Source organism: Mobula hypostoma, chromosome 4 (assembly GCF_963921235.1).
Source record: "Mobula hypostoma chromosome 4, sMobHyp1.1, whole genome shotgun sequence".
NCBI classification, from domain to species: Eukaryota; Metazoa; Chordata; class Chondrichthyes; order Myliobatiformes; family Myliobatidae; genus Mobula; species Mobula hypostoma.
Genome location: NC_086100.1, coordinates 11,374,343 through 11,401,363, shown reverse-complemented (window position 1 = coordinate 11,401,363; position 27,021 = coordinate 11,374,343). Strand labels below are relative to the sequence as shown.

The 27,021-nt window shown below is 43.1% G+C and overlaps 1 protein-coding gene across 3 annotated transcripts in view; it reads right to left on the bottom strand.

Annotated features, from left to right (window-relative positions):
- The window catches only part of skila (SKI-like proto-oncogene a), a 123,089-nt gene extending 97,253 nt beyond the window's left edge, over positions 1-25,836 (bottom strand). For all 3 annotated transcript variants that reach the window (XM_063045308.1, XM_063045306.1, XM_063045307.1), the window contains exon 1: positions 23,796-25,836. In XM_063045308.1, coding sequence (XP_062901378.1) covers positions 23,796-24,908 — 1,113 coding nt within the window. In that variant the 5' untranslated portion in view covers positions 24,909-25,836. The remainder of the gene's footprint in view (positions 1-23,795) is intronic.
- Positions 25,837-27,021: the final 1,185 nt, after the last annotated feature.

The following is a 27,021-nucleotide window of genomic DNA, read 5'->3' as shown; positions in this document are numbered from 1 at the left end:
TATAAAAGTAAATCATCAGCATAGAGTGATAATTTATGGGACTTTAATCCCCGAGTTATCCCAGTAATATTTAAAGATTCTCGAATAGCAATTGCAAGAGGTTCTAATGCAATATCAAATAATAGGGGACTAAGAGGACAGCCTTGTCGAGTACCACGAAAGAGAGGAAAAAAAGGTGAGTTTAAGGAGTTAGTACGAACCGAGGCTACAGGGGAATAATATAACAGTTTAATCCAGGATATAAATTTCAAGCTAAAATTAAACATTTCAAGCACCTTAAATAAATAAGGCCATTCTACTCTATCAAAAGCTTTCTCGGCATCTAAAGAAATAACACACTCAGGAACATTTTGTGAGGGAGTATAAACGATATTTAACAATGTACGAATATTATAAAAAGAGTAACGACCTTTAATAAAACCCGTTTGGTCTTCCGAAATAATAGAAGGAAGTACTTTTTCTAGTCTATTTGCTAATAACTTAGAAAAAACTTTAGAATCAACATTTAATAAAGATATTGGTCTATAAGATGCACATTGAGCAGGGTCTTTATCCTTCTTTAGTATTAAAGAAATTGATGCTCTATTAAAAGATTCCGGAAGTTTACCAAGTTTCAAAGAAGCCTCAAAAACCTTATAGAGCCAAGGAATCAATAAAGAAGCAAAACATTTATAAAATTCAACGGTAAACCCATCAGGGCCAGGAGCTTTCCCCAGATTCATAGAAAAAATAACATTCTTAATCTCATCCATTGTAATGGAAGTATCTAATAAAGAAGACATATCCTGTGAAATCAGAGGGAAGTCTAACTTATCTAAAAAATCATTCATATATTTAGAATCTCGAGGAGACTCTGATTGGTATAAAGAAGAATAAAAATCACAAAAGGTTTGATTAATCCCCACATGATCCAATATCAATCGATCATTTTGGTTATAAATCTGATTGATTTGAGATTTAACATAATTAGATTTCAATTGATTAGCCAGCAGCTTGCCAATTTTATCACTGTGAACATAAAAATCACTTCTTGTTTTCTTTAATTGGTTTACAATCGAGGACGAGAGTAGTAAACTGTGTTCCATTTGAAGTTCAGTTCTTTGTTTGTATAGCTCCTCAGAAGGAGCCATAACATATTTCTTATCAATTTCTTTAATCTTGTCCACAATTACCATCTCCTCCTGCTTCTGTTTCTTCCTCAAAGCAACGGAATACGAAATAATCTGACCCCGAATATAGGCTTTAAAAGTGTCCCAAAGAGTGTTAACCGAAATATCTTCTGTATGGTTAATTGTAAAAAAAAGCTCAATCTGTTCATTCATAAAATTAACAAAGTCCGAGTCCTGAAGCAACAGCGAATTAAAACGCCATTGTCTATTGTTTGGTATATTGGCCATAATTTTAATAGAAAGCTTAAGTGGAGCATGATCCGAGATGGTTATAGAATCATAATCACATTTAATCACTGAAGAAATGAGACGAGAATCAATGAAAAAATAATCAATTCTTGAATAGGAATGATGAACATGTGAAAAGAAGGAAAAATCTTTTTCCTGAGGATGCAGAAAACGCCAAATGTCCGTCGACCCAGAATCAGAAAGGAAAAAATTAATCAAATTTGCAGATTTATTAGGTAAAGTCCGTAAAGGAGCCGAACGGTCCAAAGCTGGAGATAAACAGGTATTAAGATCTCCGCCCCAAATCAATGAAAACTCGTTCAAATTCGGAAACTGATCAAACAATGATTTATAAAATTCCGGACAATCCATATTAGGAGCATAAACATTAACCAAAACTACTTTTTTATTAAATAATAAACCACTAACCAATAAAAATCTACCATTCGGATCAGAGATAATATCCTGTTGTATAAAAGTAACTGAGGAGTCTATAAAGATAGAGACGCCTCGAATCTTAGCATTGGAGTTCGAATGAAATTGTTGTCCCTTCCAAAATTTGAAAAAACGTAGTCTGTCCCCCCTCCGTACATGGGTCTCTTGTAAAAATAAAATTTGTGCTTTAAGTCTCCGGAACACTTTAAAAACTTTTTTCCTTTTAATAGGATGATTAAGACCATTAGTATTCCAGGAGACAAAATTAATAATAGACTCCATAAATCCTAAAGTCAACCCATAACAAGGAGGATTGACAATAGGCGCGACCCACAGACCCGGAGAGGAAACAGAACATACAAAAGATACCGGGGAAAAGGACGTAACCAATACTTCAATAATGTATATAGCCCAAAGAGAAACAAACTAAAACGTGAAGCCCCTCCCACCGCCCCCCACCCCAGGACCCCAAGGCGAAATCTAAAGCAGACCCGCCAGAAAGAAGCAAGCGCTAAAACTACCCCCATGACTTCCGGTATACGCTCCCTAAAAAAAAGGTATAAATATGAAAAGGATCAGCTAATTGTAAAACAGTAAAAAATAAGTAAAAAAAAGTTAGCTCAATTAAAATACACACAGAACAGAACAAAAGCCGGAAAGTATATATTAAAAAAAAACCACAATAAACCTCAAACTCATGAATAGACACAGCAACAAAAAAAATAGGATTATTAACATAAAATGATTATAAAAAGCAAAACAGAATAAAATTTAAAAAAAACTACAAAATTTAAGGCCGCACAGGAAATACGTAAGATGACAAAAGGGAAGTAACCACCCAGAATCCCCTGGGAAAAGAAAGAAATGACGCAGTTAAAAAGAAAGTTTAGCAGCCATATTAAGAAATCGAAAGTAAACTTTTCTGCCCAAATAGGGCACAGAAAAGTTAAAACCAACCAATTCACAGCCTCCGATCAACGGAGAAAATTAAAAAAAGGCAATTAAGATGTTGAAGATGAAAGTTGATCCAGATAACTCTGGGCATCCGATGGAGAATCAAAAAAACGAAGAGCTCCATCTAACATGCGAATCCTTAGACGTGCAGGGTACAGCAGCGCAAATCAGCCAATCATGTGGCAGCAACTCAATGTATGAAAGCATGCAGACGGGGTCAAGAGGTTCTTGTTCAGCCCAAACATCAGAAAAGGGAAGAAATGTGATGTAAGTGACTTTGACCATGGACAGGGTGGTTTGAGTATCTAAGAAACTGCTGATCTCCTGGGATTTTCATGCAGTCTCTAGAATTTACAGAGAATGGTGCAAAAGACAATATAACATCCAATGAGTAACAACTCTGTGGGCAAAAACATCTCGTTAATGAGAGAGGTCAGAGGAGAATGGCCATACTGGTTCAAGCTGACAGAAAGGCAACAGTAACTCAAATAAGCACGCATTACACCGTGATGGATGCTACCTTTTCCAGGCATCGCCTTCTGAAGATGCCCTCAATGCTAAGGAGGCTAGTGCTCATGATGGCGTTGGCTGAATCATCACCCAGGACATGCCCTCTTTGCTTTGCCACTCTCCAGGAAGAGGTACGTACACCCAATGATTTAGGAACTGCTTCTTCCCCTCCACAATCAGAATTCTGAATGGACAATGAACCCATGAACACTATATTACTTTTTTTGCCCCCTATATGCACTATTTCTTATTGTAATTTGTAGCTTTTTATTATAATGTATTGCACTGTATTTCTGCCGCAAAACAACAGATTTCATGACATGTCAGTGATATTAAACCTGATTCTGATTCAGGAGCCATCCTGGGTCAGGGGAAACACTAATACAATAGCCCTGTAAAGAGCTGGAAATGCCAATGATGTCAGAATGGGACAGGATGGAGAGGTAGGCGGTAAAGGACAATATTGAGTCATTCCTTCTCACTTGATCCCACGCAAAACATTTGTGGTTGTCGCAGCCTTAACCAGTGGTTACACATCAGGCCCACAGAGATTACTTACTGACACTTGTGCTTCCTGTTCCCCTTTTGCACTGTCAACCACAAAAGCATTTTTACACCTTTACAGCACCTTTAGAAAGAAAATTACATTACCTTCAGTTTCTAAAGAAGAGCCCGCCAAACCTCCCTGGGGCATCCTGATGTCACTCAATCAATCCGGGTGAACTTAAAATTCTTGACCTTATGAAAGGTCACCAATTTGAAATTTATTTAGCAATGCAGCATGAAACTGGCCCTTCTGAACCAACAAGGTGTGCCACCCACTTATTTAACCTGAGCCTAATGACAGGGCAATTCACAATGACCAATTAACCTACTAACTGGTACATCTATGGACTGTGGGAGGAAATTGGGAGCACTGGGGGAAACCCACAGGGAAAATGCACAAACTCCTTAAAGACTGTACTGGAATTGAACTCTGAACTCCAATGCACAGAGCTTGCGGGCTGAGAGGAAAATTGGATCAGCCATGATGAAATGGTGGAGCCAACTCAATGGGCCAAATGGCCCAATTCTGTTCCTATATCGTACGGTAATAACACTGTGCTAACCATTACAGTATCATGTTTCTCTCTCCATAAATGCTGCCAAACCTGCTATTTCCAACATTATTAATTTTGACTGCTTAAAATTTCACCCAGTTCTTTCTAACATTTGCAACTTTCAATTTCATCTACACTCTTCCAAAAAAATAGCTTCTTTAAAGATAAAGATTAGCTTCATTTATCACATACACATCAAAGCATACAGTGACATGCGTCGTTTGTATCATCGTTTGTGATGTGCTGAGGGCACCAACATAGCATGCCCACAACTCACTAACCCTAACCATACATTTTTGGAATGTGGGAGGAAACAAAAGCACCTGGAGGAAGCCTATTTGGTCACAGAGAGAGCACACAGATTCTTTACAGACAACAGTGGGCTTGAGCCCCGATCTTCATCACATTACACTAACCACTACCCTACCTGGCCTACATACTCTAGAGTTTATATGGTTTAACTCTAGATTCCCCCTCCAAGGATCATCACCTTGTCGTGGTGGAGAGGCTTGTGAGTTCCGGAAATCCTGAGAGCGATGCTTTCTGGAGTTTGGCTCCTAGCAGGACTCCAGACAAGGAGAAATCCAACCAAGACCTCAGTGGTGGAGCTGGCAGAAGATGACACATTGCAATAGCAGTCAACACTTCAGCAGCGAAGGGTCCCCAGTTGTCTTGTATTTCATGCCACTGGACCCAGACTCCGATCGTGTGGTGGCTGCCCGTGCATCCTCCCCACATTAAGGTCACGCACAGGCATTCTCCATTAGGAATAACCCCTTAGGAGAACATCATACTCAAGTCGAGTGATCGCACTACTACTACAACTCTCAAGTTTAAAAGACAGAGAAAATATCTCACTGTAATGTCTGAAAATCATAAGGAAACTTATGCACAGAGGCAGCCTTAGAAACTGTTTCCCCTGGCTGGAAAGCCTACAGTTTTAGGGTAAGTGCTTGGCTATTCTGAACCAACATGGTGAGAAACCCCTTCACCCAGATATGTGCACAAGGAATAAAAGGATAAGCTGACACAATTATGTCATCATATTCTTCCCTGAGATTCATTTTCTTGTGGGCATTCACAGGTCAATGAACAACTACACACAAAGATGGACAAACAACCAATGTGCAAAGAACAACAAATAGTGCAAATAAAAAATCTCAAAATAATAATAAGCAGACAAGTAAGTAATAAATTATAATGAGGACAGGATTTGTAGTGTCCTTGACAGTGAGCCCATAGGTTGTGGAATCAGTGTTGGGATGGCTGAAGTTATCCATTCTGGTTCAGGAGATGATGGTTGAGGGGTTATAACTGTTCCTGAACCTGGTGGCGTGAATCCTAAGGCTCCTGTACCTCCTTCCTGATGGCAGCAGTTAAGAGAAGAGCATGACCTGGATGGTGGGAATCCTTGATGATAGGTGCTGCTTTACTGCTACAGCACTCCTCGCGGACATGCTCAATGTTGGCTAGGTCGTTACCTGTGATGGACTGGGTTGTTTATTCTCTCCAAGCCATTGGGATTGCCTGAACGAATACCTGATATGACAAAGGATGTTCATTTCATAGAGGTGTCCTTTAAATATCCTGGACCTGATGGAATGTACCCACGGGTTCTGAAGGAAGTAGATGGAGAAATTGCGGGGGCATTAACAATGATCCTTCAAGAATCGATAGATCCTGACATTGTACCAGATGACTGGAAAATTGTAAATGTTACTCCGCTATTTAAGAAGGGTGGGTGGCAGCAGAAACGAAACTATAGAACTGTTAGCCTGATATTGGTGGTTGGAAAGTTGTTGGAATCGATAGTTAGGGATGAGATTACAGTGTACCTGGAGGCATATGACAAGATAGGCCAAATAGTTTCCTGAAAGGAAATTCTGCCTGAACAACCTACCGCAATTTTTTGAGGAGATATACAAGCAGGGTAGACAAAGGAGATGCTGTGGATGTGGTGTACTTGGATTTTCAGAAAGCCTTTAACAAGGTGCCGCACAGGAGCTGCTTGGTAAGATAAGAGCCCATGAAATTACAGGAAAGTTATTAGCATGGGTGGAGCATTGGTTGATCGGCAGAAAGCAGAGAGTGGGAATAAAGGGATCCTATTCTGGCTGGCTGCCGGTTACCAGTGGTGTTCCACAGGGGTCTGTGTTGGAACTACTGCTTTTTACAGTCTATGTCAATGATTTGGACTATGGGATTAATGGATTTGTGGCTAAGTTTGCTGATGATACAAAGACAGGTGGAGGAGCATGTAGTGTTGAGGAAACAAAGAGCCTGCAGACAGACTTAGATAGTTTAGGAGAATGGGCAAAGAAGTAGCAAATGAAATACAATGTTGGAAAGTGTATGGTCATGCACTTTGGTGGAAGAAATAAACGGGCAGACTATTATTTAGAAGGGGAGAGAATTTAAAATGAAGAGATGCAAAGGGACTTAGGAGTCCTTGTGCAGGATACCCTAACGGTTAACCTCCAGGCTGAGTCGATGGTGAAGGCGGCAAATGCAATGTTGGCATTCATTTCTAGAGGTATAGAATATAAAAGCAAGGATGTGATGTTGAGGCTCTATAAGGCATTCATGAGACCACACAGTTTTACAGTTTTGGGCTCCTTATTTTAGAAAGGATATACTGACATTGGAGAGGGTTCAGAGAGGATTCACAAGAATAATTCCAGGAATGAAAGGGTTACCATATGAGGAACATCTGGCGGCTCTTGGGCTGAATTCCCTGGAGTTCAGGAGAGTGAGGGAGGATCTCATGGAATCATTCTGAATGTGAAAGGCCTGAACAGATTAGATATGGCAGTTATTTCCCATGGTAGGGGAGTCTAGGACAAGAGGGCACAACTTCAGGATTGAAGTATGTCCATTTAGAACAGAGATGCGGAAAAACTACTTTGGTCAGTGGGTGGTAAATCTGTGGAATTTGTTGCCTCGAGGGGCTGTGGTGGCCAAGTCAATGGGTGCACTTAAGGCAGAGATAGATAGGTTCTTGATTAACCATGGCATCAAAGGGTATGGGAGAAGGCAGGGAAGATGGGATAACTGGAAGAATTGGATCAGCCATGATTGAATGGCGGAGTAGACTCGATGGGCCAAATGGCTACTTCTGCTCCTATACCTTATGGTCTTAAAAGGCAACAGAGGTCAATAGTCCAACAAAAATATACAGGTACATAAAATGCATGACCATATTCACTTTGTAACCTTCAAGTTAATTTGTACTTTTAAAGATTTTTAAATTGTCTGTTAACACTATTGTATGTGCTGTATGTGATATATGTACTGTGTTCTGCACCTCGGTCCCAGGGGGATGTTAAACAGAAGAGATCCTGCAGATGCTAAAAACCCAGAGCAACGCACAGAAAATGCTGGAGGAACACAACAGGTCAGGCAGCATCTATGGAAAGGAATAGACAGTCAATATTTTGAACCAAGAATCTTCATCAGGACTGGAAAGGAAGGGAGGGAAGAAGCCAGCATAAGGTGGTGAGGGGGAGGGAATTGAGAAGGAGGACAAGCTAGAAGGTGAAGCCAGGTGGGAGGAGGAGGGGAGATGAAGCAAGAAGCTGAGAAAAGTAGAAAAGGCAAAGGGCTAGAGAAGAAGGAATCTGACAAGAGAGGAGAGTTGATCATGGGAGAAAGGAAGAGGGGCACCAGGGAGAGGTGATAGGCTGGTGAGAAGAGGTAAGATGCTAGTCTGGGAAATGAGAAGAGAGAAGGGGAAGGGGAAAAATACCAAAAGTTGGAGAAGTTCATGCCATCAGATTGGAGGCTACCTAGAGGGAATATGAGATGTTAATCTTCCAACATCTGAGGGGCAACATCATGGCAGAAGAGGCAGCCATGGGCACATTGTTTCATTTAGTTGTATACATGTGTACAATTGAATGTCAGTAAACTTGAAGTGCAAAGTGTACCCAGTAACGTTTCTAAACTTCAGCCACATAAAATTAAGTGTAAACCTGTGTGCCCATAATTTATTTCCCAGCCCAGTGAAATCAAGGCTCACTGTTTACAAAATATTGCATATAGTTCAATGTCAAGTACACCTGTGAATTGCTACTTCTTTATACAAAAGACTTCAGTTCTACAATGACTTTAATGTCCCTTTCCGTACATTCTAAAGGGGTTTAGACAATGAAGTCAGTTGACAAAGCATGTCAGTCAATAGTTGCCATGTAATTTATTTTAGCAATATTGAATGCGGCACATATGATGGTAAAGCCACCAAGAGCAAATCATTGTTCTTATACTGCTAATTAAATGCATTCTTTATGCATCTAACAAACTGGCTAACACGTCCCATTTTATATCGTGATAAACCAGGGTCTCATCCCAGTTGCACTACAGTGGATTATGCAGTATATGGACCACAAAAAAGCTTAATCTAACCAACCCAGGTCAGTGGTTATATTCCACTCCAGCCTCCTCCTGTCTTTCCTCATCAAAATCTAAGCATACCACAAGACCATAAGATATAGGAACAGAGTTAGGTTATTTGGCCCATCGAGTCTGCTCTGCCATTTCATCATGGTTGATCGATTTCCCTCTCAGCCCCAATCTGCTGTGTTCTCCCCGTATCCCTTCATGCCCTGACTAATTAAAAAGCTATAAACCTCTGCCTTAAATATACCTAATGACCTTGCCTCCACAGCCACCTGTGGCAATGAATTCCACAGATTTACCACTCTCTGGCAAAAGAAATTCCTTCTCATCTCCATTCTAAATGGACATCTCTCTATTCTGAGGCTGTCCCCTCTGATCTTAGACTCTCCCACCATAGGAAACATCCGTTCTACATCTACTCTAACAAGGCCTCCATCATTCAATAGGGTTTCAACGGGAATAGAAGAGCTGTGTATACAGAAACATGCCCTTCAGATCTCCATGCCATTGACATTTTTAACCATCTACACTAGCCATTTGCCTACATTAGATTGTATCTTTCTATACAAGGCATAGAAATATGTCTTAAATAGAAAGAATGCATTTCACTCCAGCATTTGAGAGGTAACTTCTTTATACAGAGTGTAGTGAGTACCTGAGCAGCCAGAGAAAGTGGTCGAAGTAGGTACAACAGCAACATTTCCGTACAGCCTACCAGCAGACTTAAGCCATTCAGCCCATCAAGTATTCTCAACATTTCAGAGGCATTTGGACAGGTGCGTGGTGGGGAAGGCCTTGGACGGTTGTGGACCAAATGTGGGCAAATGAATCAGGAGGAGGGATGCTGTGGTCAGCATGGACCGGTTGGGATTGCTTATGTGTTCTATCAGTCCAGCACAATAAATCTATTACATTTCCCCAGCAGCAAATTCCACATATCAACCACTTAGTATGCAAACGAAATCTCTTCAAATCCCCTATAAAGTTCATTCCTCTCACTTGAAACCTATGCCCATTTACAAAAATAGATTCTATCTACTTCATGAGTGCCTCTTATAATTATACATACCTCCATTGGGTTACCTATATACCTCCTGGCCCTTTCTCAATCTCTCTGTCTCCATCTCTGGAAATAAACTGTCAACCATCATCTTTTATAAACCTACTGATTCCCAGTTATCTTGTCTATACCTCTTCCCACTCTTTCTCCTATAAAAATGTTATTCCCTTTTCTCAGTTCCTTCACCTCCGCCACATCTATTCCTATGAGGTGGCCTTCCTTTCCAGTACATCAGAGATGTCTTCCTTCTTCAAAGAACGGGGTTTCCCTTCCTTCACCATTGTTGTTGCCCTCATCTGCAACCCCTCCTTTTCCCAAACATCCGCGCTCACCCCATATTCCCGCGGCCTTAACAGTGATAAGAGTTCCTCTTGTACTCACCTACCACCCCACGAGCCTCCGCATTCAACACATTGTCCTCTGCAAATTGCACCATCTCCAAAGGGATTCCACTAAACATACCTTTACCTTCACCCACCATCCCCCGCCCCGCTTTCCGCAGAGATCACTTCCTCTATGATTCTTTTGTCCATTCGTCCCTCCCAGCACTTATCCCTGCAAGTGGCCTAAGTACGACATGTACTTATTTACCTCCTTCCTCACCTCCATTTAAGGCCCAAAACATTCCTTCCAGGTGAGGCAACACTTCACCTGTGAATCTGCTGCGCTCATCTATTGTGTCCAGTGCTCCCGAGGCAGCCTCCTCTACATTGGTGAGACCTATTGTAAATTGGGGGACTGCTTTGTCAAGCACCTGCATTCCATCCTCCAAAAGCAGAACTTCCCGGTTGCCAAACATTTTAATTCCAATTCCCATTTCGACATGCCATCCACAGCCTCCTGCTGTGCCAAGATGAGGCCTCTCTCAGGCTAGAAAGCAACACCTTATATTCTGTCAGGGTAGCCTCTAACTTGAGGTCATGAATATCAATTTCGCCTTGCAATAAAAATTGTTTTTTCCCCTCCTCCTTCTTTTATTCCCTTCTCTAGCCTTTGACCTCTTCTCACCTGGCTATCATCTCCCCCTGGGTCCCCTCCTCCTCCCCTTTATTTCCCAATGGTCCATTCTCTTCTCCTATCAGATTCCTTCTTCTCAAGTCCTTTACCATTCCTGTTCATTCTAGCTCGCCTCCTTCCCCTTCCCCTGAACTTTTTATTCTGGAATCTTCCTCCTTCCTTTTCAGTACTGAAGGGTCTCGGACTGGAACACTGACTGTTAATTCATTTCCATAGATGCTGCCTGACCTGCTGAATTCCTCCAGCATTTTGTGTGTTACTTTGGATTTCCAATATCTGCAGACATTCTCATAATTTATCTAATGCAGACAACATACTGGTGAACTTCCTCTGCACTCTCTACAGCACAATCACATGTTTCCTGCAGTGCGGCGACCAAAACTGAACTTAATACTCCAAATGGGGCCTTTACAGGGTTTTGTAAAGTGGCGATGTAATGACCCAATTCTTGTATTCTATGCCCTTGCTGTTTTTCCCTCTAGACAGATGTTGCCTGACCCGCTGAGTTCCTCCAGCATTTTGCCATCCTTCAGTCATCTGGTACCTTGAAAGCTTTCGTATGTTTCAATATATCAATTGAATATTTTCTAAACTCTACGGAATACAGTCCCGGTCTCCTCAATCCCTTGTCTTATGGCAGACCTGCCATCCCTGGAACCAGTCTAATGAATCTTTCATACTCAATTCAAGTTTAATCGTCACTTAACCATACATGAATACTCATGAATACAGCCAAATGAGACTGTGTCACTATGGGATCAAGGTGCAAAGACACATTACCAACAGTCACCCACAGTAAGCACACACAAGATCACAATCATGTAATAAAGAGTCCCAACGTCCACAACCCCACGATGCAATGGTTTGATGCCCAGTCCTCCACATACAAATCAATAAACACATATAGAATATCAGTAAAAATACAACACAGAATAATGCGTATATATAGTCCAGAACACACACCCCCCCAACAGCCCACCAATATCATTTGTCCACCAGCCCCCAACGCCCACTAGGCAACACCATAGCTTTGAGGCCCAGTCCTCACATATACAAGCACACGTAAAGTATTAATAAAAACACAACCACAAATATGTATGTCATTAGTCCAGACCCTCAGTGCATTTGAAGTTGCTTCTTGCTCCGGTAGCTGAAAAGCGACCCCACAGCTTGAAGCCCTGAGTCCACTGAGTGCAGCCAAAAAAAAGAAAAACCTGCAGTCGGCAACAACAGAGTTCGTCTCCTGCCGAGTGAAACCCTGGGCGAGCAACTCCGACTCCATTCTAGACACCACGCCACACCACCCCTTGCGAAACGTGATGGCACGGTCCCCTCACTCTGGGTGGATACAAGCAGGCAGCACCGAGGCTTCAAACCTAGTCCTTGCTAGGATCGAGAACTAGGCCCCCTCCATCCTCCCCACCGCTCTCATCCAATAAATCAGCAAATTGAACTTGCAACATATCAGATTAACAATGTCCAAAGGGGTCTCGCAACCACAAGAAAAGTGATTATGACGGCCACTCACTACTTGACTGCAAATCGTTGTGCAGCTCCTTCATTTTCTCCACCAGTGAGCAACTCGCTGATGGCACTTTTAAGTTCTTAATGTATAGCAGGATCTTGTGATCTTTAGAAGTACGTTTAAGTGGAATGGTAGCACCTTTTGTTGAACCTGTAGAAGCTGCTGTGACCAGTGGCTTCGCCATCTTGCCAGAAACTTTTCTCAAGAGTATATATCTCAGTTATGTAGACCAATATGACAACAGAGATCCAGATGTATGCTCATCAAGACTATACAACAATAGTATAGATTCCTCTTCCTTATAATCGTACTCCCTCATTACAAAACCTTAATCCCCTCCTACTCCTGCACATTAATTTTCAATGACTTGTACGTAGGGGCAGTGATATCTCTTTGAATAGCAACATTACTCAGTTCATTATCTTTCAACAAACCAGTGAGTCTCACTTCAGTGGTTGGTAAACTGATGGAGAAGATCCTGAGAGGCAGGATTTATGAACAATTGGAGAAGCATAATATGATTAGGAATAGTCAGTATGGCTCTGTCAAAGGCAGGTCGTGCCTTAGGAGCCTGACTGAATTTTTTGAGGATCTGACTAAACATATTGATGAAGGTAAAGCATTAGATGTAGTGTATATGGATTTCAGCAAGGCATTTAATAAGGTACCCCATGCAAGGCTTATTGAGAAAGTAAGGAGGTACTGGATCGAAGGGGATCTTGCTTTGAGGATCCAGAGTTGGCTGGCCCACAGAAGGAAAAGAGTGGTTGTAGGTGGGTCATATTCTGCATAGAGGTTGGTGACCAGTGGTGTGTCTCAAGGATCTGTTCTGGGACCCCTGCTCTTCATAATTTTTAAAATGACCTAGATGAGGAAGTGCAGGGATGGGTTAGTAAATTTGCTCATGACACAAAGGTTGGAAGTGTTGTGAATAGTGTGGAGGGCTTTCAGAGGTTAAACCAGTGAGTCATCAATACGATGCAAAAGTGGGCTGGTAAGTGACTGATGGAGAAGATCCCAAATAATTGTGAGGTGGTTCATTTTGATAGCTTAAATATGATGGCAGAATATAGTATTAATGGTAAGACTCTCTACAGTATGGAGGATCAGAGGGATCTTGAGGTCCGAATCCATAGGACACTCAAAACTGCTGCGCAGTTGACTGGGTGGTTAAGAAAGCGTACGGTGTACTGGCCTTCATCAAATGTGGGATTGAGTTCAAGAGCCAAGAGGTAATGTTACAGCTATATAGGACCCTGGTCAGACCTCACTTGGAGTACTGCGCTCAGTTCTGGTCACCTCATTACAGAAGGATGTGTAAACTATAGAAAGGGTGCAGAGGAGATTTACAAAGATGTTGCCTGGATTGCCTTATGAGAATAGGTTGAGTGAACTTGGCCTTTTCTACTTGGAGCAACGGAGGATGAGAGGTGACCTGATAGAGGTGTATAAGATGAAGAAAGGCATTGATTGTGTGGATAGTCAGAGGCTTTTTCCCAGGGCACAATTTTAAGGTGATTGGAGGTAGATACAGGAGATGTAAGGGGTAAGGTGCTTGAAGGTAGGTACAGGAGATGTCAGGGGTAAGTTGTTTTTTTTAACACACAGAGAGTGGTGAGTGCGTGGAATGGGCTGCCGGCGACAGTGGTAGAGGCGGATACAATAGGGTCTTTTAAGAGACTCTTGGAAAGGTACATGGAGCTTAGAAAACTAGAGGGCTATGGGTAACCCCAGGTAATTTCTAAAGTAAGTCCATGTTCGGCACAGCATTGTGGGCCAAAGGGCTTATATTGTGCTGTAGGTTTTCTATATTCTAAATACTCTTGCCATTCTGTTATGTTCCTCAAAATGGATGACCTCCCAGGAAAGGTGGATGCTTTCCTGGTGTCATGGATTATTGATTACCTGACTGGCAGACCACAGTACATGTGCTTGCAACACTGTGTGTCAGACAGAGTGATCTTGCAGCACTGGGGCTCCACAGGGGACTGTCTTGTCTCCCTTTCTCTTCACCATTTACACCTCGGACTTCAACTACTGCACAGAGTCTTGCCATAGAAACATAGAAACATAGAAACATAGAAAATAGGTGCAGGAGTAGGCCGTTCGGCCCTTCGAGCCTGCACCGCCATTATATTATGATCATGGCTGATCATCCAACTCAGAACCCAGCCTTCCCTCCATACCCCCTGACCCCTGTAGCCACAAGGGCCATATCTAACTTCCTTTTAAACATAGCTAATGAACTGGCCTCAACAGTTTGCTGTGGCAGAGAATTCCACAGATTCACCACGCTCTGTGTGAAGAAGTTTTTCCTAACCTCGGTCCTAAAAGGCTTCCCCTCTATCCTCAAACTGTGACCCCTCGTTCTAGACCTCCCCAACATCGGGAACAATCTTCCTGCATCTAGCCTGTCCAATCCCTTTAGGATCTTATACGTTTCAATCAGATCCCCCCTCAATCTTCTAAATTCCAACGAGTACAAGCCCAGTTCATCCAGTCTTTCTTCATATGAAAGACCTGCCATCCCAGGAATCAATCTGGTGAACCTTCTTTGTACTCCCTCTATGGCAAAGATGTCTTTCCTCAGATTAGGGGACCAAAACTGCACACAATACTCCAGGTGTGGTCTCACCAAGGCCTTGTACAACTGCAGTAGTACCTCCCTGCTCCTGTACTCGAATCCTCTCGCTATAAATGCCAGCATACCGTTCGCCTTTTTCACCGCCTGCTGTACCTGCATGCCCACTTTCAATGACTGGTGTATAATGACACCCAGGTCTCGTTGCACCTCCCCTTTTCCTAATCGGCCACCATTCAGATAATAATCTGTTTTCCTATTTTTGCCACCAAAGTGGATAACTTCACATTTATCCACATTAAATTGCATCTGCCATGAGTTTGCCCACTCACCCAACCTATCCAAGTCACCCTGCATCCTCTTAGCATCCTCCTCACTGCTAACACTGCCAACCAGCTTCGTGTCATCCGCAAACTTGGAGATGCTGCATTTAATTCCCTCATCCAAGTCATTAATATATATTGTAAACAACTGGGGTCCCAGCACTGAGCCTTGCGGTACCCCACTAGTCACCGCCTGCCTTCAGAAGTTTTCTGATGACTCTGCCATAGTTGGATGCATCAGCAAGGGAGATGAGGCTGAGTACAGGGCTACGGTAGGAAACTTTGTCACATGGTGTGAGCAGAATTATCTGCAGCTTAATGTGGAAAAGACTAAGGAACTGGTGGTGGACCTGAGGAGGGCTAAGGCACTGGTGACCCCTGTTTCCATCCAGGGGGTCAGTGTGGACATGGTGAAGGATTACAAATACCTGGGGATACGAATTGACAATAAACCGGACTGGTCAAAGAACACTAAGACTGTCTACAAGAAGGGTCAGAGCCGTCTTATTTCCTGAGGAGACTGAGGTCCCTTGACATCTGTCGGACAACGCTGAGGATGTTCTACAAGTCTGTGGTGGCCAGTACTATCACATTTGCTGTTCTGTGCTGGGGCAGCAGGCTGAGGGTAGCAGACACCAACGGAATCAACAAACTCATTCGTAAGGCCAGTGATGTTGTGGGGATGGAACTGGACTCTCTGACGGTGGTGTCTGAAAAGAGGATGCTGTCCAAGTTGCATGCCATCTTGCACAATGTCTCCCATCCACTACATAATGTACTGGTTGGGCACAGGAGTACATTCAGCCAGAGACTCATTCCACCAAGATGCAACACTGAGCATTACAGGAAGTCATTCCTGCCTGTGGCCATCAAACTTTACAACTCTTCCCTTGGAGGGTCAGACACCCTGAGCCAATAGGCTGGTCCTGGACTTATTTCCTGGCATAATTTACATACTATTATTTAATTATTTGTGGTTTTATATGGCTATATTTATACTCTGTTCTTGGTTGGTGCAACTGTAACGAAACCAAATTTCCCTCGGGATCAATAAAGTATGACTATGACTATGACTATACTTCCACATCCTCACACACAGACTCAACTTGTCTATCCAGCAAAAAGCCTCATTAAATTTACATTCTCATAATCCCGTTTAGCTTTGTATCACTGACAAATTTGAAAATAAGTTCATTTGGTCCCCTTGGCCAAAACACTGATATACACTCAATCGTCTTTGCTGGTGTAGCCCATCCACTTCAAGGTTCGACTTGTTGTGCATTCAGAGTTGCTCTTCTTCACACCACTGTTGTAATGCGCGGTTATTTGAGTTACTGTCACCCTCCTGTCAGCTTGAAACAATCTGGCCATTCTCTTCTGAGCTCTCATTAACAAGGCATTTTTACCCAAAGAACTGACACACACTGGATTTTGTTTTTGTTTTGTCGCACCATTCTCTGTAAACTCTAGAGACTACTGTGCTTGAAAATCCCAGGAGATGAACAGTTTCTGAGATACTCTGACACCAACAATCACTCCACAGTCAAAGTCACTTAGATCACATTTCTTCCCCCATTCTGATGTTTGGTCTGAACAACTGAAACTCTCGACCATGTCTGCATGCTTTTATGTACTGCCATTGAGTGTAGATTGTGAATACTAGGGTCACAAAGAATTGATCCCTGTCATACCCCCACTCTTCACAGTTATTCAACCAATGTAGAATTGGTTTATTCCACATTTTGCCTTCAGTTCAATAACCAATTTTTTGTGCAAGTATATTAGCCCATTATCATATATTAGCACATAACATGTACTCTAACATTACTGACCAACCTCCAAGAGCAACATTATGACAAGCGTAATGAAAATATTAATATACCACACCAATTGTAACACACACAAAAAATGCTGGAGGAACACAGGACAGGCTGCATCTATGACAATAAATAAACAGCCAACATTTCGGGCCAAGTCCAGATGAAGGGTCTTGGCCTAAAACGTTGACTGTTCATTCATTTCCTTAGATGCTGCCTGATCTCCTGAGTCTTTCCAGCATTTTGCGTGAGTTGATCTGGATTTCCAGCATCTGCACAATCTCACGAGTTTATGATTATACCTCACCCATTGCTTCACCGTATCAATTTTACTATTCATATCCCAAATGGAATTGAGGATTAGTCAAACATGGTACTGTTTACTTATATCAATGTTGATTCTGCTGAACTACTTTATTATTCACAAGGTTCTATTGTTACACATAGGGATGCATACTTAGGTTCGTTTATTTATCATATGTACATTGAAAGATACAGTGAACTTTTTTTTGCATATTCATTGACTTGTGAGAATAAAGTCAGGCCTATGAGGTGTTATGTAGTTAAACCATTTTTCCCCAGTAGGAATCAAATTGTTCCAACTTATGATTAACATATGCTGTTATCTTCTCCATTTTGTAAATGTCCATTGTAATTTCCATCCATACATTTAAAGTTGGGCTCTCCTGTGATAACCATCCTTTCTATGATTGTATACCTCAGATAAATATTATGTGGAGATTTGTGACAAATATGACTATATAATATATGTACAGTATCTGAAATACATCTCATGGAAAGTTTGTTTGATGATGAACTTCAATAAAAAATACATTACAAAAAAAAAAGATATAAAGTGAAATGTGTCCTCTGTGTTAACAACCAACATAACCTAATGATGTGCTGGGGGCAGCTGCAAGTGTCATCACACATTCCGGCGCCAACATAGCACGTCCACAATGTTCAGTAGAACACAAGCAATAACAACAGGAGCAACAGAACGTGCCCCGTTCCGCCCTCCCATGTACACACAAAACAGTCCTCCAACCTCAGGACAGGATCCAGCCTCCAGGACATTGGGCCTTCATCTCACAGTTAGGGATAAACAAAGTGAACGTTTGCAGTTTTTTTTCCCGTGGATAGGGGAGTCTAAAGCTAGAGAGCATAGCTTTAAATTGAGAAGAGAAAGATTTTAAAGAGAACGGAGGGGAAACATTTTTCACACAGAGGCTAGTAGGCATATGGAAGAAGTTGCCAGGGGACCTATTGAGGCCGGTACCATTAGATCATTTAAAATACATTTAGAGAGGTACATCCTGATGCCAGCTGGCAATCCATTCTACCTGCCTCCTGACTCCATATTTTCTGACCATATTCAACGGTCTGGTATTGAAGCTCATTTACTATTAGGACTGTTAAGATGGGAAATAGCTTTCCCCCCCAGACCGTGAGACTACTGGAAACCCTACCAGCACCCAGGTCTTATCACGTATGAAGCGCCAGTAGCGTTATACTATTCACTTTTTAGCTTGTGTTTTAATGCACCTTATGATAAACTTCAATCTTCCGGAATATATTTTAATATTTGTTAGTTTATTTGTGGTAATACTTTATATGCTGTGTGTGAGTTTTATGTACTGTGTTGTACACCTTGGTCTAGAAGAACTTTGTATCGTTTGGCAGTATACATGTATATGGTTGAATGAAGATAAACTTGAACTTGATCTATTGATTACACCTGTCTAACCTCTGTCGATGCATTTCCGGCAGTCAAATAGGATAGAACGTATAGAGTAACTACTAGGGCTTAAAGCAGGAGTTCCCAACCTTTTTGTGCCATGGATCACTATTATTAATCAAGGGGTCCATGGACCCCTGGCTTAATGAATGTTGATCAAGAGAGTGATCTTGAAGTTCAAGTCCACAGCTCCCTGAAAGTGAAAACATAGGCAGATAGTGGTTAAAAGAAAGATACATGGCATGCTTGCCTTCATAGTTGAGAGCTTAGATTGCAAGAACTGGATCATTACATGGCAACTTGACAAAACCCTATATAGGCCCCACTTGGAGCAATGTGTTCAGTTCTGGTCGCCACACTGTAGGCTGTGATAACGCTGGAGGGAGTGAAGAGGAAGTTCACCAGGATATTGCCTGCATTGGATAATTTTAGTTGTGAGGAGAGATTGAACAGGCTGAGTTTGCTTCCCCCTGAAGCAAAGGAGACTGGGAGGTGACCTGATGGAGGTATATAAAATTATAAGAGACACCTATAGAATCTTTTTCTCATTGTAGGAGTATCAGAGACAAAAGGGAAAGGAATGACGGAGGGGATTTTTATTTTGCACACAATGTGGTTGATACGTGCAACTCACTGCCAGTGATAGTGATAGTGACAGAGTAATAGAGCAAGCAAACAATCCCAATTAGTCCATGCCGACCACAGCATCCTCCCTGCAGGTGCCAGTTGACCACATTCAGCCCACAACCCTCCAAGGCCTTCTCCACCACGCACCAGTCCAAATGCCACCAAAATGTTGCAGTTGTACCAGCCTCGACCACTTCCTTTCACAGTTCATTCCAGCTACTTACTACCCTCTGTGTGGAAAAAGTTACCTGTCTGGTATCTCTCAGATGGTGGAGTGAGATGCATCCTCTATGTTTAAGACACATTTAGGCAGACACTTTCTATACAAGGCATAGAAAGAAACAGATCCAATGCAGGCTAATGGGACTAGTGTACAGAACTGCTATGCTATAGGTATTTCATTTTAGCAGCTCTGTTCTGCTTTTAGCATGTTTGGCTTTGAGCTAAAGATAAACGGCTGTGTTGTTCAACTTAGGAATGTTATATCAGCCAATAAGGATGGTGGAATTGGGAGATGGTTCTAGAGAGCACTTGGCTGAGAGGTTTTGGTGACAAGACACTGGTGTGGGTCGAGGTCTTTTTGGTGGGAGCTGGGAGAAGACAGGAGGAGAGATGGCTGAGGATGCCATCCCTTTTGCACAAGGTATTTCATACCGATGAATGGCTCCAAGGAGGAAGTACCAACACTCCCATGAGGAAGCCCATTTGTTCGAGGTGGATTTTGAGCGACATTCGGAAGGTGGTGTGTGCTTCCACACAGACCGTGGGTCTGGCAGGTGAGTAAAAGTCAACTTCAAGATGAGCTCCAACTTATGTGCACATCTGGACTGGGTTAACTATGATAGGCCCATTTTTTTTCTTTCCTTTTTTCCGAATAACTGTTTGATAAAGCTGAAATTTATAAATACACTTTCTTTATAATTGTAAGCAGTGTACAATCTGTTATTTCTGCCAATGCGTAATTGTAAGTGGGCAGTATTTATACAGTATTCATTCAGAATACATTCCGGCTCTCTCGGTCTGGTGGGACCCAAGTCATATCGACCCTGGATGTACACAGAGTTCAACAAAGGTGGTTTTCTCACTGCTGAGTCCATTGGCTTGAAAGCAAGGGACTAACCAGCCATGTTTCTAGAGACACCTGGTAAAAAGGGGTTTCATGTCAATGGGCAAAAGTGTAAATGGTATGGAGAATTGAAGGCACGTTTCTGTGTCCACACCACTTCCATTTCCACCTCAAGAAAATTGAACATTGAACAGCACACTACAGATACAGGCATTTTGGCCCACAATGCGGTGCCAAACAAATTAAATTAGTAATCAAATGGCTGACTGAACTAATCTCTTCTACGTACACGATGTCCATATCCTTCTACTTTCGCCACAATCATGTGTCAGGGGTTCCCAACCTGGGGTCCACGGAATCCTTGGTTAATGGTAGGGGTCCATGGCATAAAAAAGGTTGGGAACACCTAATCTCAATCAAAAAAGAAAAGCAGGACTTCCCCTGATGAAAACTATACAGAAGAGACCTTTATCTCCAAGTGTTCTTCTCTCTTTACATTTCAATTACATTCCCTATTACCCAGGTTAAAATGACCAATCTATAATTCACTGGACACATCTAGCCATCTTAAATACAGGAAACTAGAATATTCAATAAGTGCAATAGCACATTATCAATGGGGTAAAGCTAACCTGTCTAAACCAGGCTCATGCTCCCTATTAGTGGGCAAACAAACCAGTGCTTGGTGACTTCTGCTTCACAATGTTAGGAAAAGCCGACACTGAAGGATCAGCTATCTAGCTATCCCAAAACACCAAGTCTTTTTTTCTAACAAATACATAATAATCCCTCTTCCACCACTTCTCAGGGTTCTTTCAGAATGAATCTGTGCAACAGGAGATGGCCATTTTCTCCAGGACCCACTGTCGACATCAAGAACTCTTACATCGCCATGGATCTGAAATTCAGATGGATAGGAGATATTCCTCTTTTCCTTAACAAGCTCCAGCTGTAATTCTGAGTGAGTGCGATGGTCTGTTTATCATTCTCCACATGTAGTCGTATGTCTGCAGACCAGCGGCAGTTTTATGGAGGAGGCTGATACTCTGAAGAAAATGACTGAGATTGTCCGAAGCACTTTTTTTATAGGATTATTCAGCAGGTCAATAAGTTTGCGGAGACTTAAATAGTGTCATCTTGGACTGGATTTGAACTCAAGTCCCAGAAATGAAAAGTCACGGTCTAATCCACTGCAGCGCCCAGTTACCACATCTACCTAATAAAGTGGCCACTGGGTGTATGCACATGATATGCTATTGTAGCCCATCCACTTGAAGGTGTTACATGTTGTGCGTTCAGAAATGCTCTTCTACACACCACTGTTGTAATGCATGGTTATCTGAGGTACTGTCACCTTCCTGTCAACCTGAAACAATCTGGCCATTTTCCTCTGACCTCTCTCATTAACAAGACATTTTTGCCTACAGAATTGCTGCTCACTTAATGTTTCTCACACCATTCTCTATAAACTCTGGAGGCTGTGCGTGAAAATACCAGATCAGCTGTTTCTGAGAGATGCAAATCACCCCATCTGGCACCAACAATCATTTCATGGTCAAAGTCACTTAGATCACATTTCCTCCCCATTCTGATGGTTGGTGTGAACAACAACTGAACCTCTTGACCATGTCTACATGCTTTTATGCATTGAGTTGCTGCCAGACGATTGGCCAATTAGATATTTGCATAAACAAGCAGGTGTACAGATGTACCTAGTACAGTGGCACATTCATAGCCTCACATCACTGTAAAGCAATTAGGTACTTTTTTGAACATTGTTACATTTGAAATTGGGAAGCAAGGCAGCCTGTGTTAGAAGATCCAATGAGAAGTATGGCCAGATGTTCAGTATGTTAACTGAGCAATAAACATTGACTCTGAAGTTATTTATTTACATGAAGTGTCCATTATAGATCAGTCAGGTGTACTCATGCCCTTAGCCAGATTATTGTGGGTTCATCCAGTCAAGAACCTAGATCATGAAAGGACATCATGGTAGCGTAGAAGTTATTGTGACACTGTTACAGCTCATGGCATCAGAATTTGGAGTTCAATTCCGACAGCAGCTGTAAGGAGTTTATACGTTCTCCCTGTGCCCACGTGGTTTTCCTCTGGGAGCTCCAGTTTCCTCCCACAGTCCAAAGACGTACCGGTTAACAGGTTAATTGGTCATTGTAAATTGTTCTGTGAATAGGATAGGGTTAAATAAGTGGAATGCTGGGTTGCACAGTTCGTTGGGCGGGAAGGACCTGTTCCACATTGTATCTCTAAATAAATAAAAATTCATGCTAATATTCCACTGCAACAGAGAATACACTGTAGACAAAAGAAATAGTAAACCAAAGTCCTGTTTGCTCATACACTGAATGTAAATAATGGGTGACTCTTGCGGGTTGCCCCAGCACATCCTCAGATTTCACTGTATGCTTCAGTGTACATAATTGATAAATAAATCTCATTTAATCTATGCCACAATGCTCTGTGAAAGGTCAAAGCTCAGCCATTCCACTGAACATGATTAAAAAACCTTTCCTCCTCATTTTCAGAATCAGATTCAGGTTTATTATCACCGGCATGTGACGGGAAATTTGTTAACTTAGTAGCAGCAGTTCAATACAATACATAATATAGAAGAAAAAAAATAAGTAAATCTATTCAGTATACTTATATTGAATAGATTAAAAATCGTGCAAAACACAGAAAAAGTGCAAAACACTTTTTTAAAGTGAGATAGTGTCCAAGGGTTCAATGTCCATTTAGGAATCAGATAGCAGAGGGGAAGAAACTGTTCCTGAATCACTGAGTGTGTGATTTCATATTTCCATCAAGCAGAAATTTTAATATTTCTGCTTGATGGAAACAACAAGAGCCTAGAGATGTTGAAAATCCAGCGTAACACGTATAAAATGCAGGAGGAACTCAGCAGGTCAGACAGTATCTATGGAAAGGAATGAATAGTTGACATTTCGGGCCTAGATCCAGTCCAGATGAAGGGTTTCAGCTCAAAACGTCAACTCTTCATTCCTTTCCACAGATGCTGCCCGATCTGCTGAGTTCCTCCAGCATTTTATATGTGTTACTTTACTTGTGGGAGTTTGCTGGGGTTATTTAATTAGCTGCCATATTTCCAATGTGACTACAATGCAAAATTATTTCACTGGCTCTACATTAATAGGGAACACCCAAGAGGGCATTACATAAATACACATATACATATCTTGTTTACTTCAAATTTAAATTTTGAACGTACCTTTGCAAGCATTCTTTTTCGCTGGCTACTGAAGTTGAAACGTCCTTTCATTTCTTCAAGATACTTTTTAAAAAGTGCTTCATCCGATGCTTCTACATATTTACGGCTCAGCTGCACGTAGCAGCGCCATTTGGCCGAATCAAAGCCCCAGTGGCAGGTTCTCTTATCCGGTAACCTGTGTGAGTGCAACACAAACTTCTGTGGGGAAAACATCATGTGACAGTCCACACACTGAATACAGGCGGCATCAGGGTGGATGTAAAGGTGTGGCACAAATAAACCCTGGCATTTCCCAAGACACCAATGCTCGACCTCAAAGCTGGACCCGTTCTGCAACTGGGAAAGGCCTGCTTTTCCAGGGAGTCGGCTGGCTTCAGGGGGCAGGGTACCAGGGTGAACCAGGGCATTGCATAACCGCTGAGCATCAGTCTGGGTTATAAGTCCACAGGATGGAGCGTTGAAAGGTAAGATGCCCAGGACCTTGAGAATCTGTAGCTGTTCTGCTGTACACCTTGAACAATAAATGTACAATTCATCACATACAGCATTGATCTGTTGTAGCGAGAAGTCTCGAAGCACTGAATTTAAGACCTGTGGCAAACATAACCTCTTCTCTCCACCAACCATGAAGCATGAGATAGTCTCTCCCTCAAGTAAGGTGTGTGTGAGTTCAGTTGAACTGTCTGAGGGGATAAGCAGTGGGCCAGGCAATGCAGGGGGTGATCTCATGGGCACAAGCACTCCTGGCGACATACATTCTTGGGAACAACGGGCTGAGAACGCTGCTGGCCCACCAAGTGAGCTCTGACTGCTTAGATGGAACTGTGCCAAGGTGTGTTTCAGGGCTGGGTTAAGATCCAAGGGACGGACTCCAGACAGCAGGCATGCTTTGGACATAATTGCATCTGTACCTGATGTCTCCTCGTCTCCTGGGGCTTGGCCGCATTCCTGCTTCACCCCATGGGCTCTGGGCATGTTTGTAATTCTACCATCCAATGCCTTTCCTGCACTGCGTCTCTCTCCTACTGCATCACACAGAGGCTCTTTCTTCACCATTACTTCACCCAAGGATATTCCATCTCTCACTCTCAAAGCTCCTTGTGCACTTGCCATGTTCACTGGGAAAACAGCCAGACAGCGTGCTTGTTAGATTTCCAGACACAATCTGAAAGTGGCGCGTTCCTGTAAGAATCAGGAGACAATGATCTTCTGCGTGCGTTTCAACATATTGTGGTCACACATCATTGAACAATTTCTCAAAAGTCTCTGTTACTTCAGCCAAAGGATCAGACTTGATTGCTCCCACGTTGAAATATCCGCGTTGCATTAATCCAATCCCACCAATGATACAAAGACCACACACACATACAGACAGACAAACATCCAGACACACACACACACACACACACACAGACGATCTGCTCAGCAGGTGGCGAAGCAACCTGCCTTTCTATTAAATTACTCAGCACTGATTTGTGATCCGTGGCCAGACAGAAGGAAAAACACCTTCCAACCAAAGCACTTGGAGCCGGAGCGCTAATTCACGTGGGATGTGCCAAATGCGCGCCGAACAGTCCCACGGCCGAATTTAAACAATCCTCTCCCTTCACACGGCTGACTTGCAAGCCCAACCTGCTCCGGCTGCGGGTCAATGACGACAGACAGTGGACAGGGCGGGATAATCCTTCCAGTTGCTGATCGTTCTGCCGACGGTTTGTATTCCCAACAGGAACCTCTTCCACCCTCCAGTGGAGGATGAAGGCGATGGGGTGGGAAGGTGGGTGAGGGGAGGTGGAGAGGGCGGTAGGAGGAGAACCCTGCTGATTGACGTCTGACAAGCTGGACGCGACCCCTCTTCAAGGCAGCTACCGATGCAGCCTGCTGCCGGTCCCGGGCCTCGGGCCTCGGGTCGCTGGACGCCGGGTGGGGGCTGTCACCAGTCGAGCCTCCCTCCTTTCTGGAAACCTTTCCCCTGCCGCCGCCTGCGAGCTGTTGAGATCGTCACGGTGAGCAGAGGTTTAGATCGGACCGGATCTCCTCCTTCTCTCCACCCCCTCCCACCCCTAACTCCCCCCCCACCACTATCCCCTCCCCTCAGCGACACGCTCGCACCTTGCCCTCCGCCACGGCCATTGACACCGTTGGCGTGACGTCACCGCCGCGCAGAACGTGGCGACGTCAGCGCTCGCCCACCCTGAAACGCCCACGTCGCACGCAGAGACGCGCCGCGGATTGGAGGGGGAGGTGGGGCGGGGACCGCCAGTCTCGTGATCACGTGATGTGCGGCGGCGTCTCTCTGGTCACGTGATCCACTGGAAGGCGGGGCGGCCTGCTCGTCTGGAGGAGTTTCCTGTCAGAGCGGGAGGAAGTTTCCGAGACAGGGAGAGGTAAATTCCCCTGGTCAGACCCGCCGGCCTCAGCGCTGGCAGTGATGTAAGATCGATTCGGTGCACATAGTTTGCATGCAAAGCTTTGGCAATTCCTCAAAACCTGCAGATGTTCCTGTTGAAACTGCGCCGACTGGTTATGTCGTGGTCTGACACAGGAATATATGAAGCAGCAGAGTAGCAGACTGTGCCCAAAACTTCAGGGGCACCTTCGTCCCCACCTGGCTGAGTGGTGCCTCAGTAATAAACTCTTCCTCTATGTCAGTGAAACGAAAGACACCAGGGAGACTGCAAATGCTTGAAATCTGGAGCAACAGACACAAAATACTGGAGGAACTCAGCGAGTCAGGCGGCATCTATAAAGTCTCGGCCAAAACGTCGACTCTTTGTTTCCCTTCTTAGATGCTGTCTGGTCTGCTAAGTTCCTCCAACATTATGTCAATGAAACTAAAGAAGTGATTGTTGACCAGGAAGGGGAAGGAGTGCAAATATGAGCCTGTCTACTTTTGGGGGATTGATGGTGGACAGGGGTCAACTGCTTTAAATTCCTGTCTGTTAACATATCAGGTGACCTGCCTTGGACCCAGCCATGCGTGGACCCAAGTTAAGGGAGCACCCCTTATCAGCAAATGCTTTAACAAACTTCCACAGGCGTATGGTTGAAAGTATCCTGACTGGTTGCCTCATGGACGGGTATATCAGTTCAAATGTAGGCAAACATAGGAAGCTGCAGAGATTAGTGGACTCAGCCCAAACCCTCACAGGCACATCCCTACCCAGTATCCTCCATCTTCAATGGGTAGCATAACTTTATCATGGTCAACAGGCTTGTGAGCTTC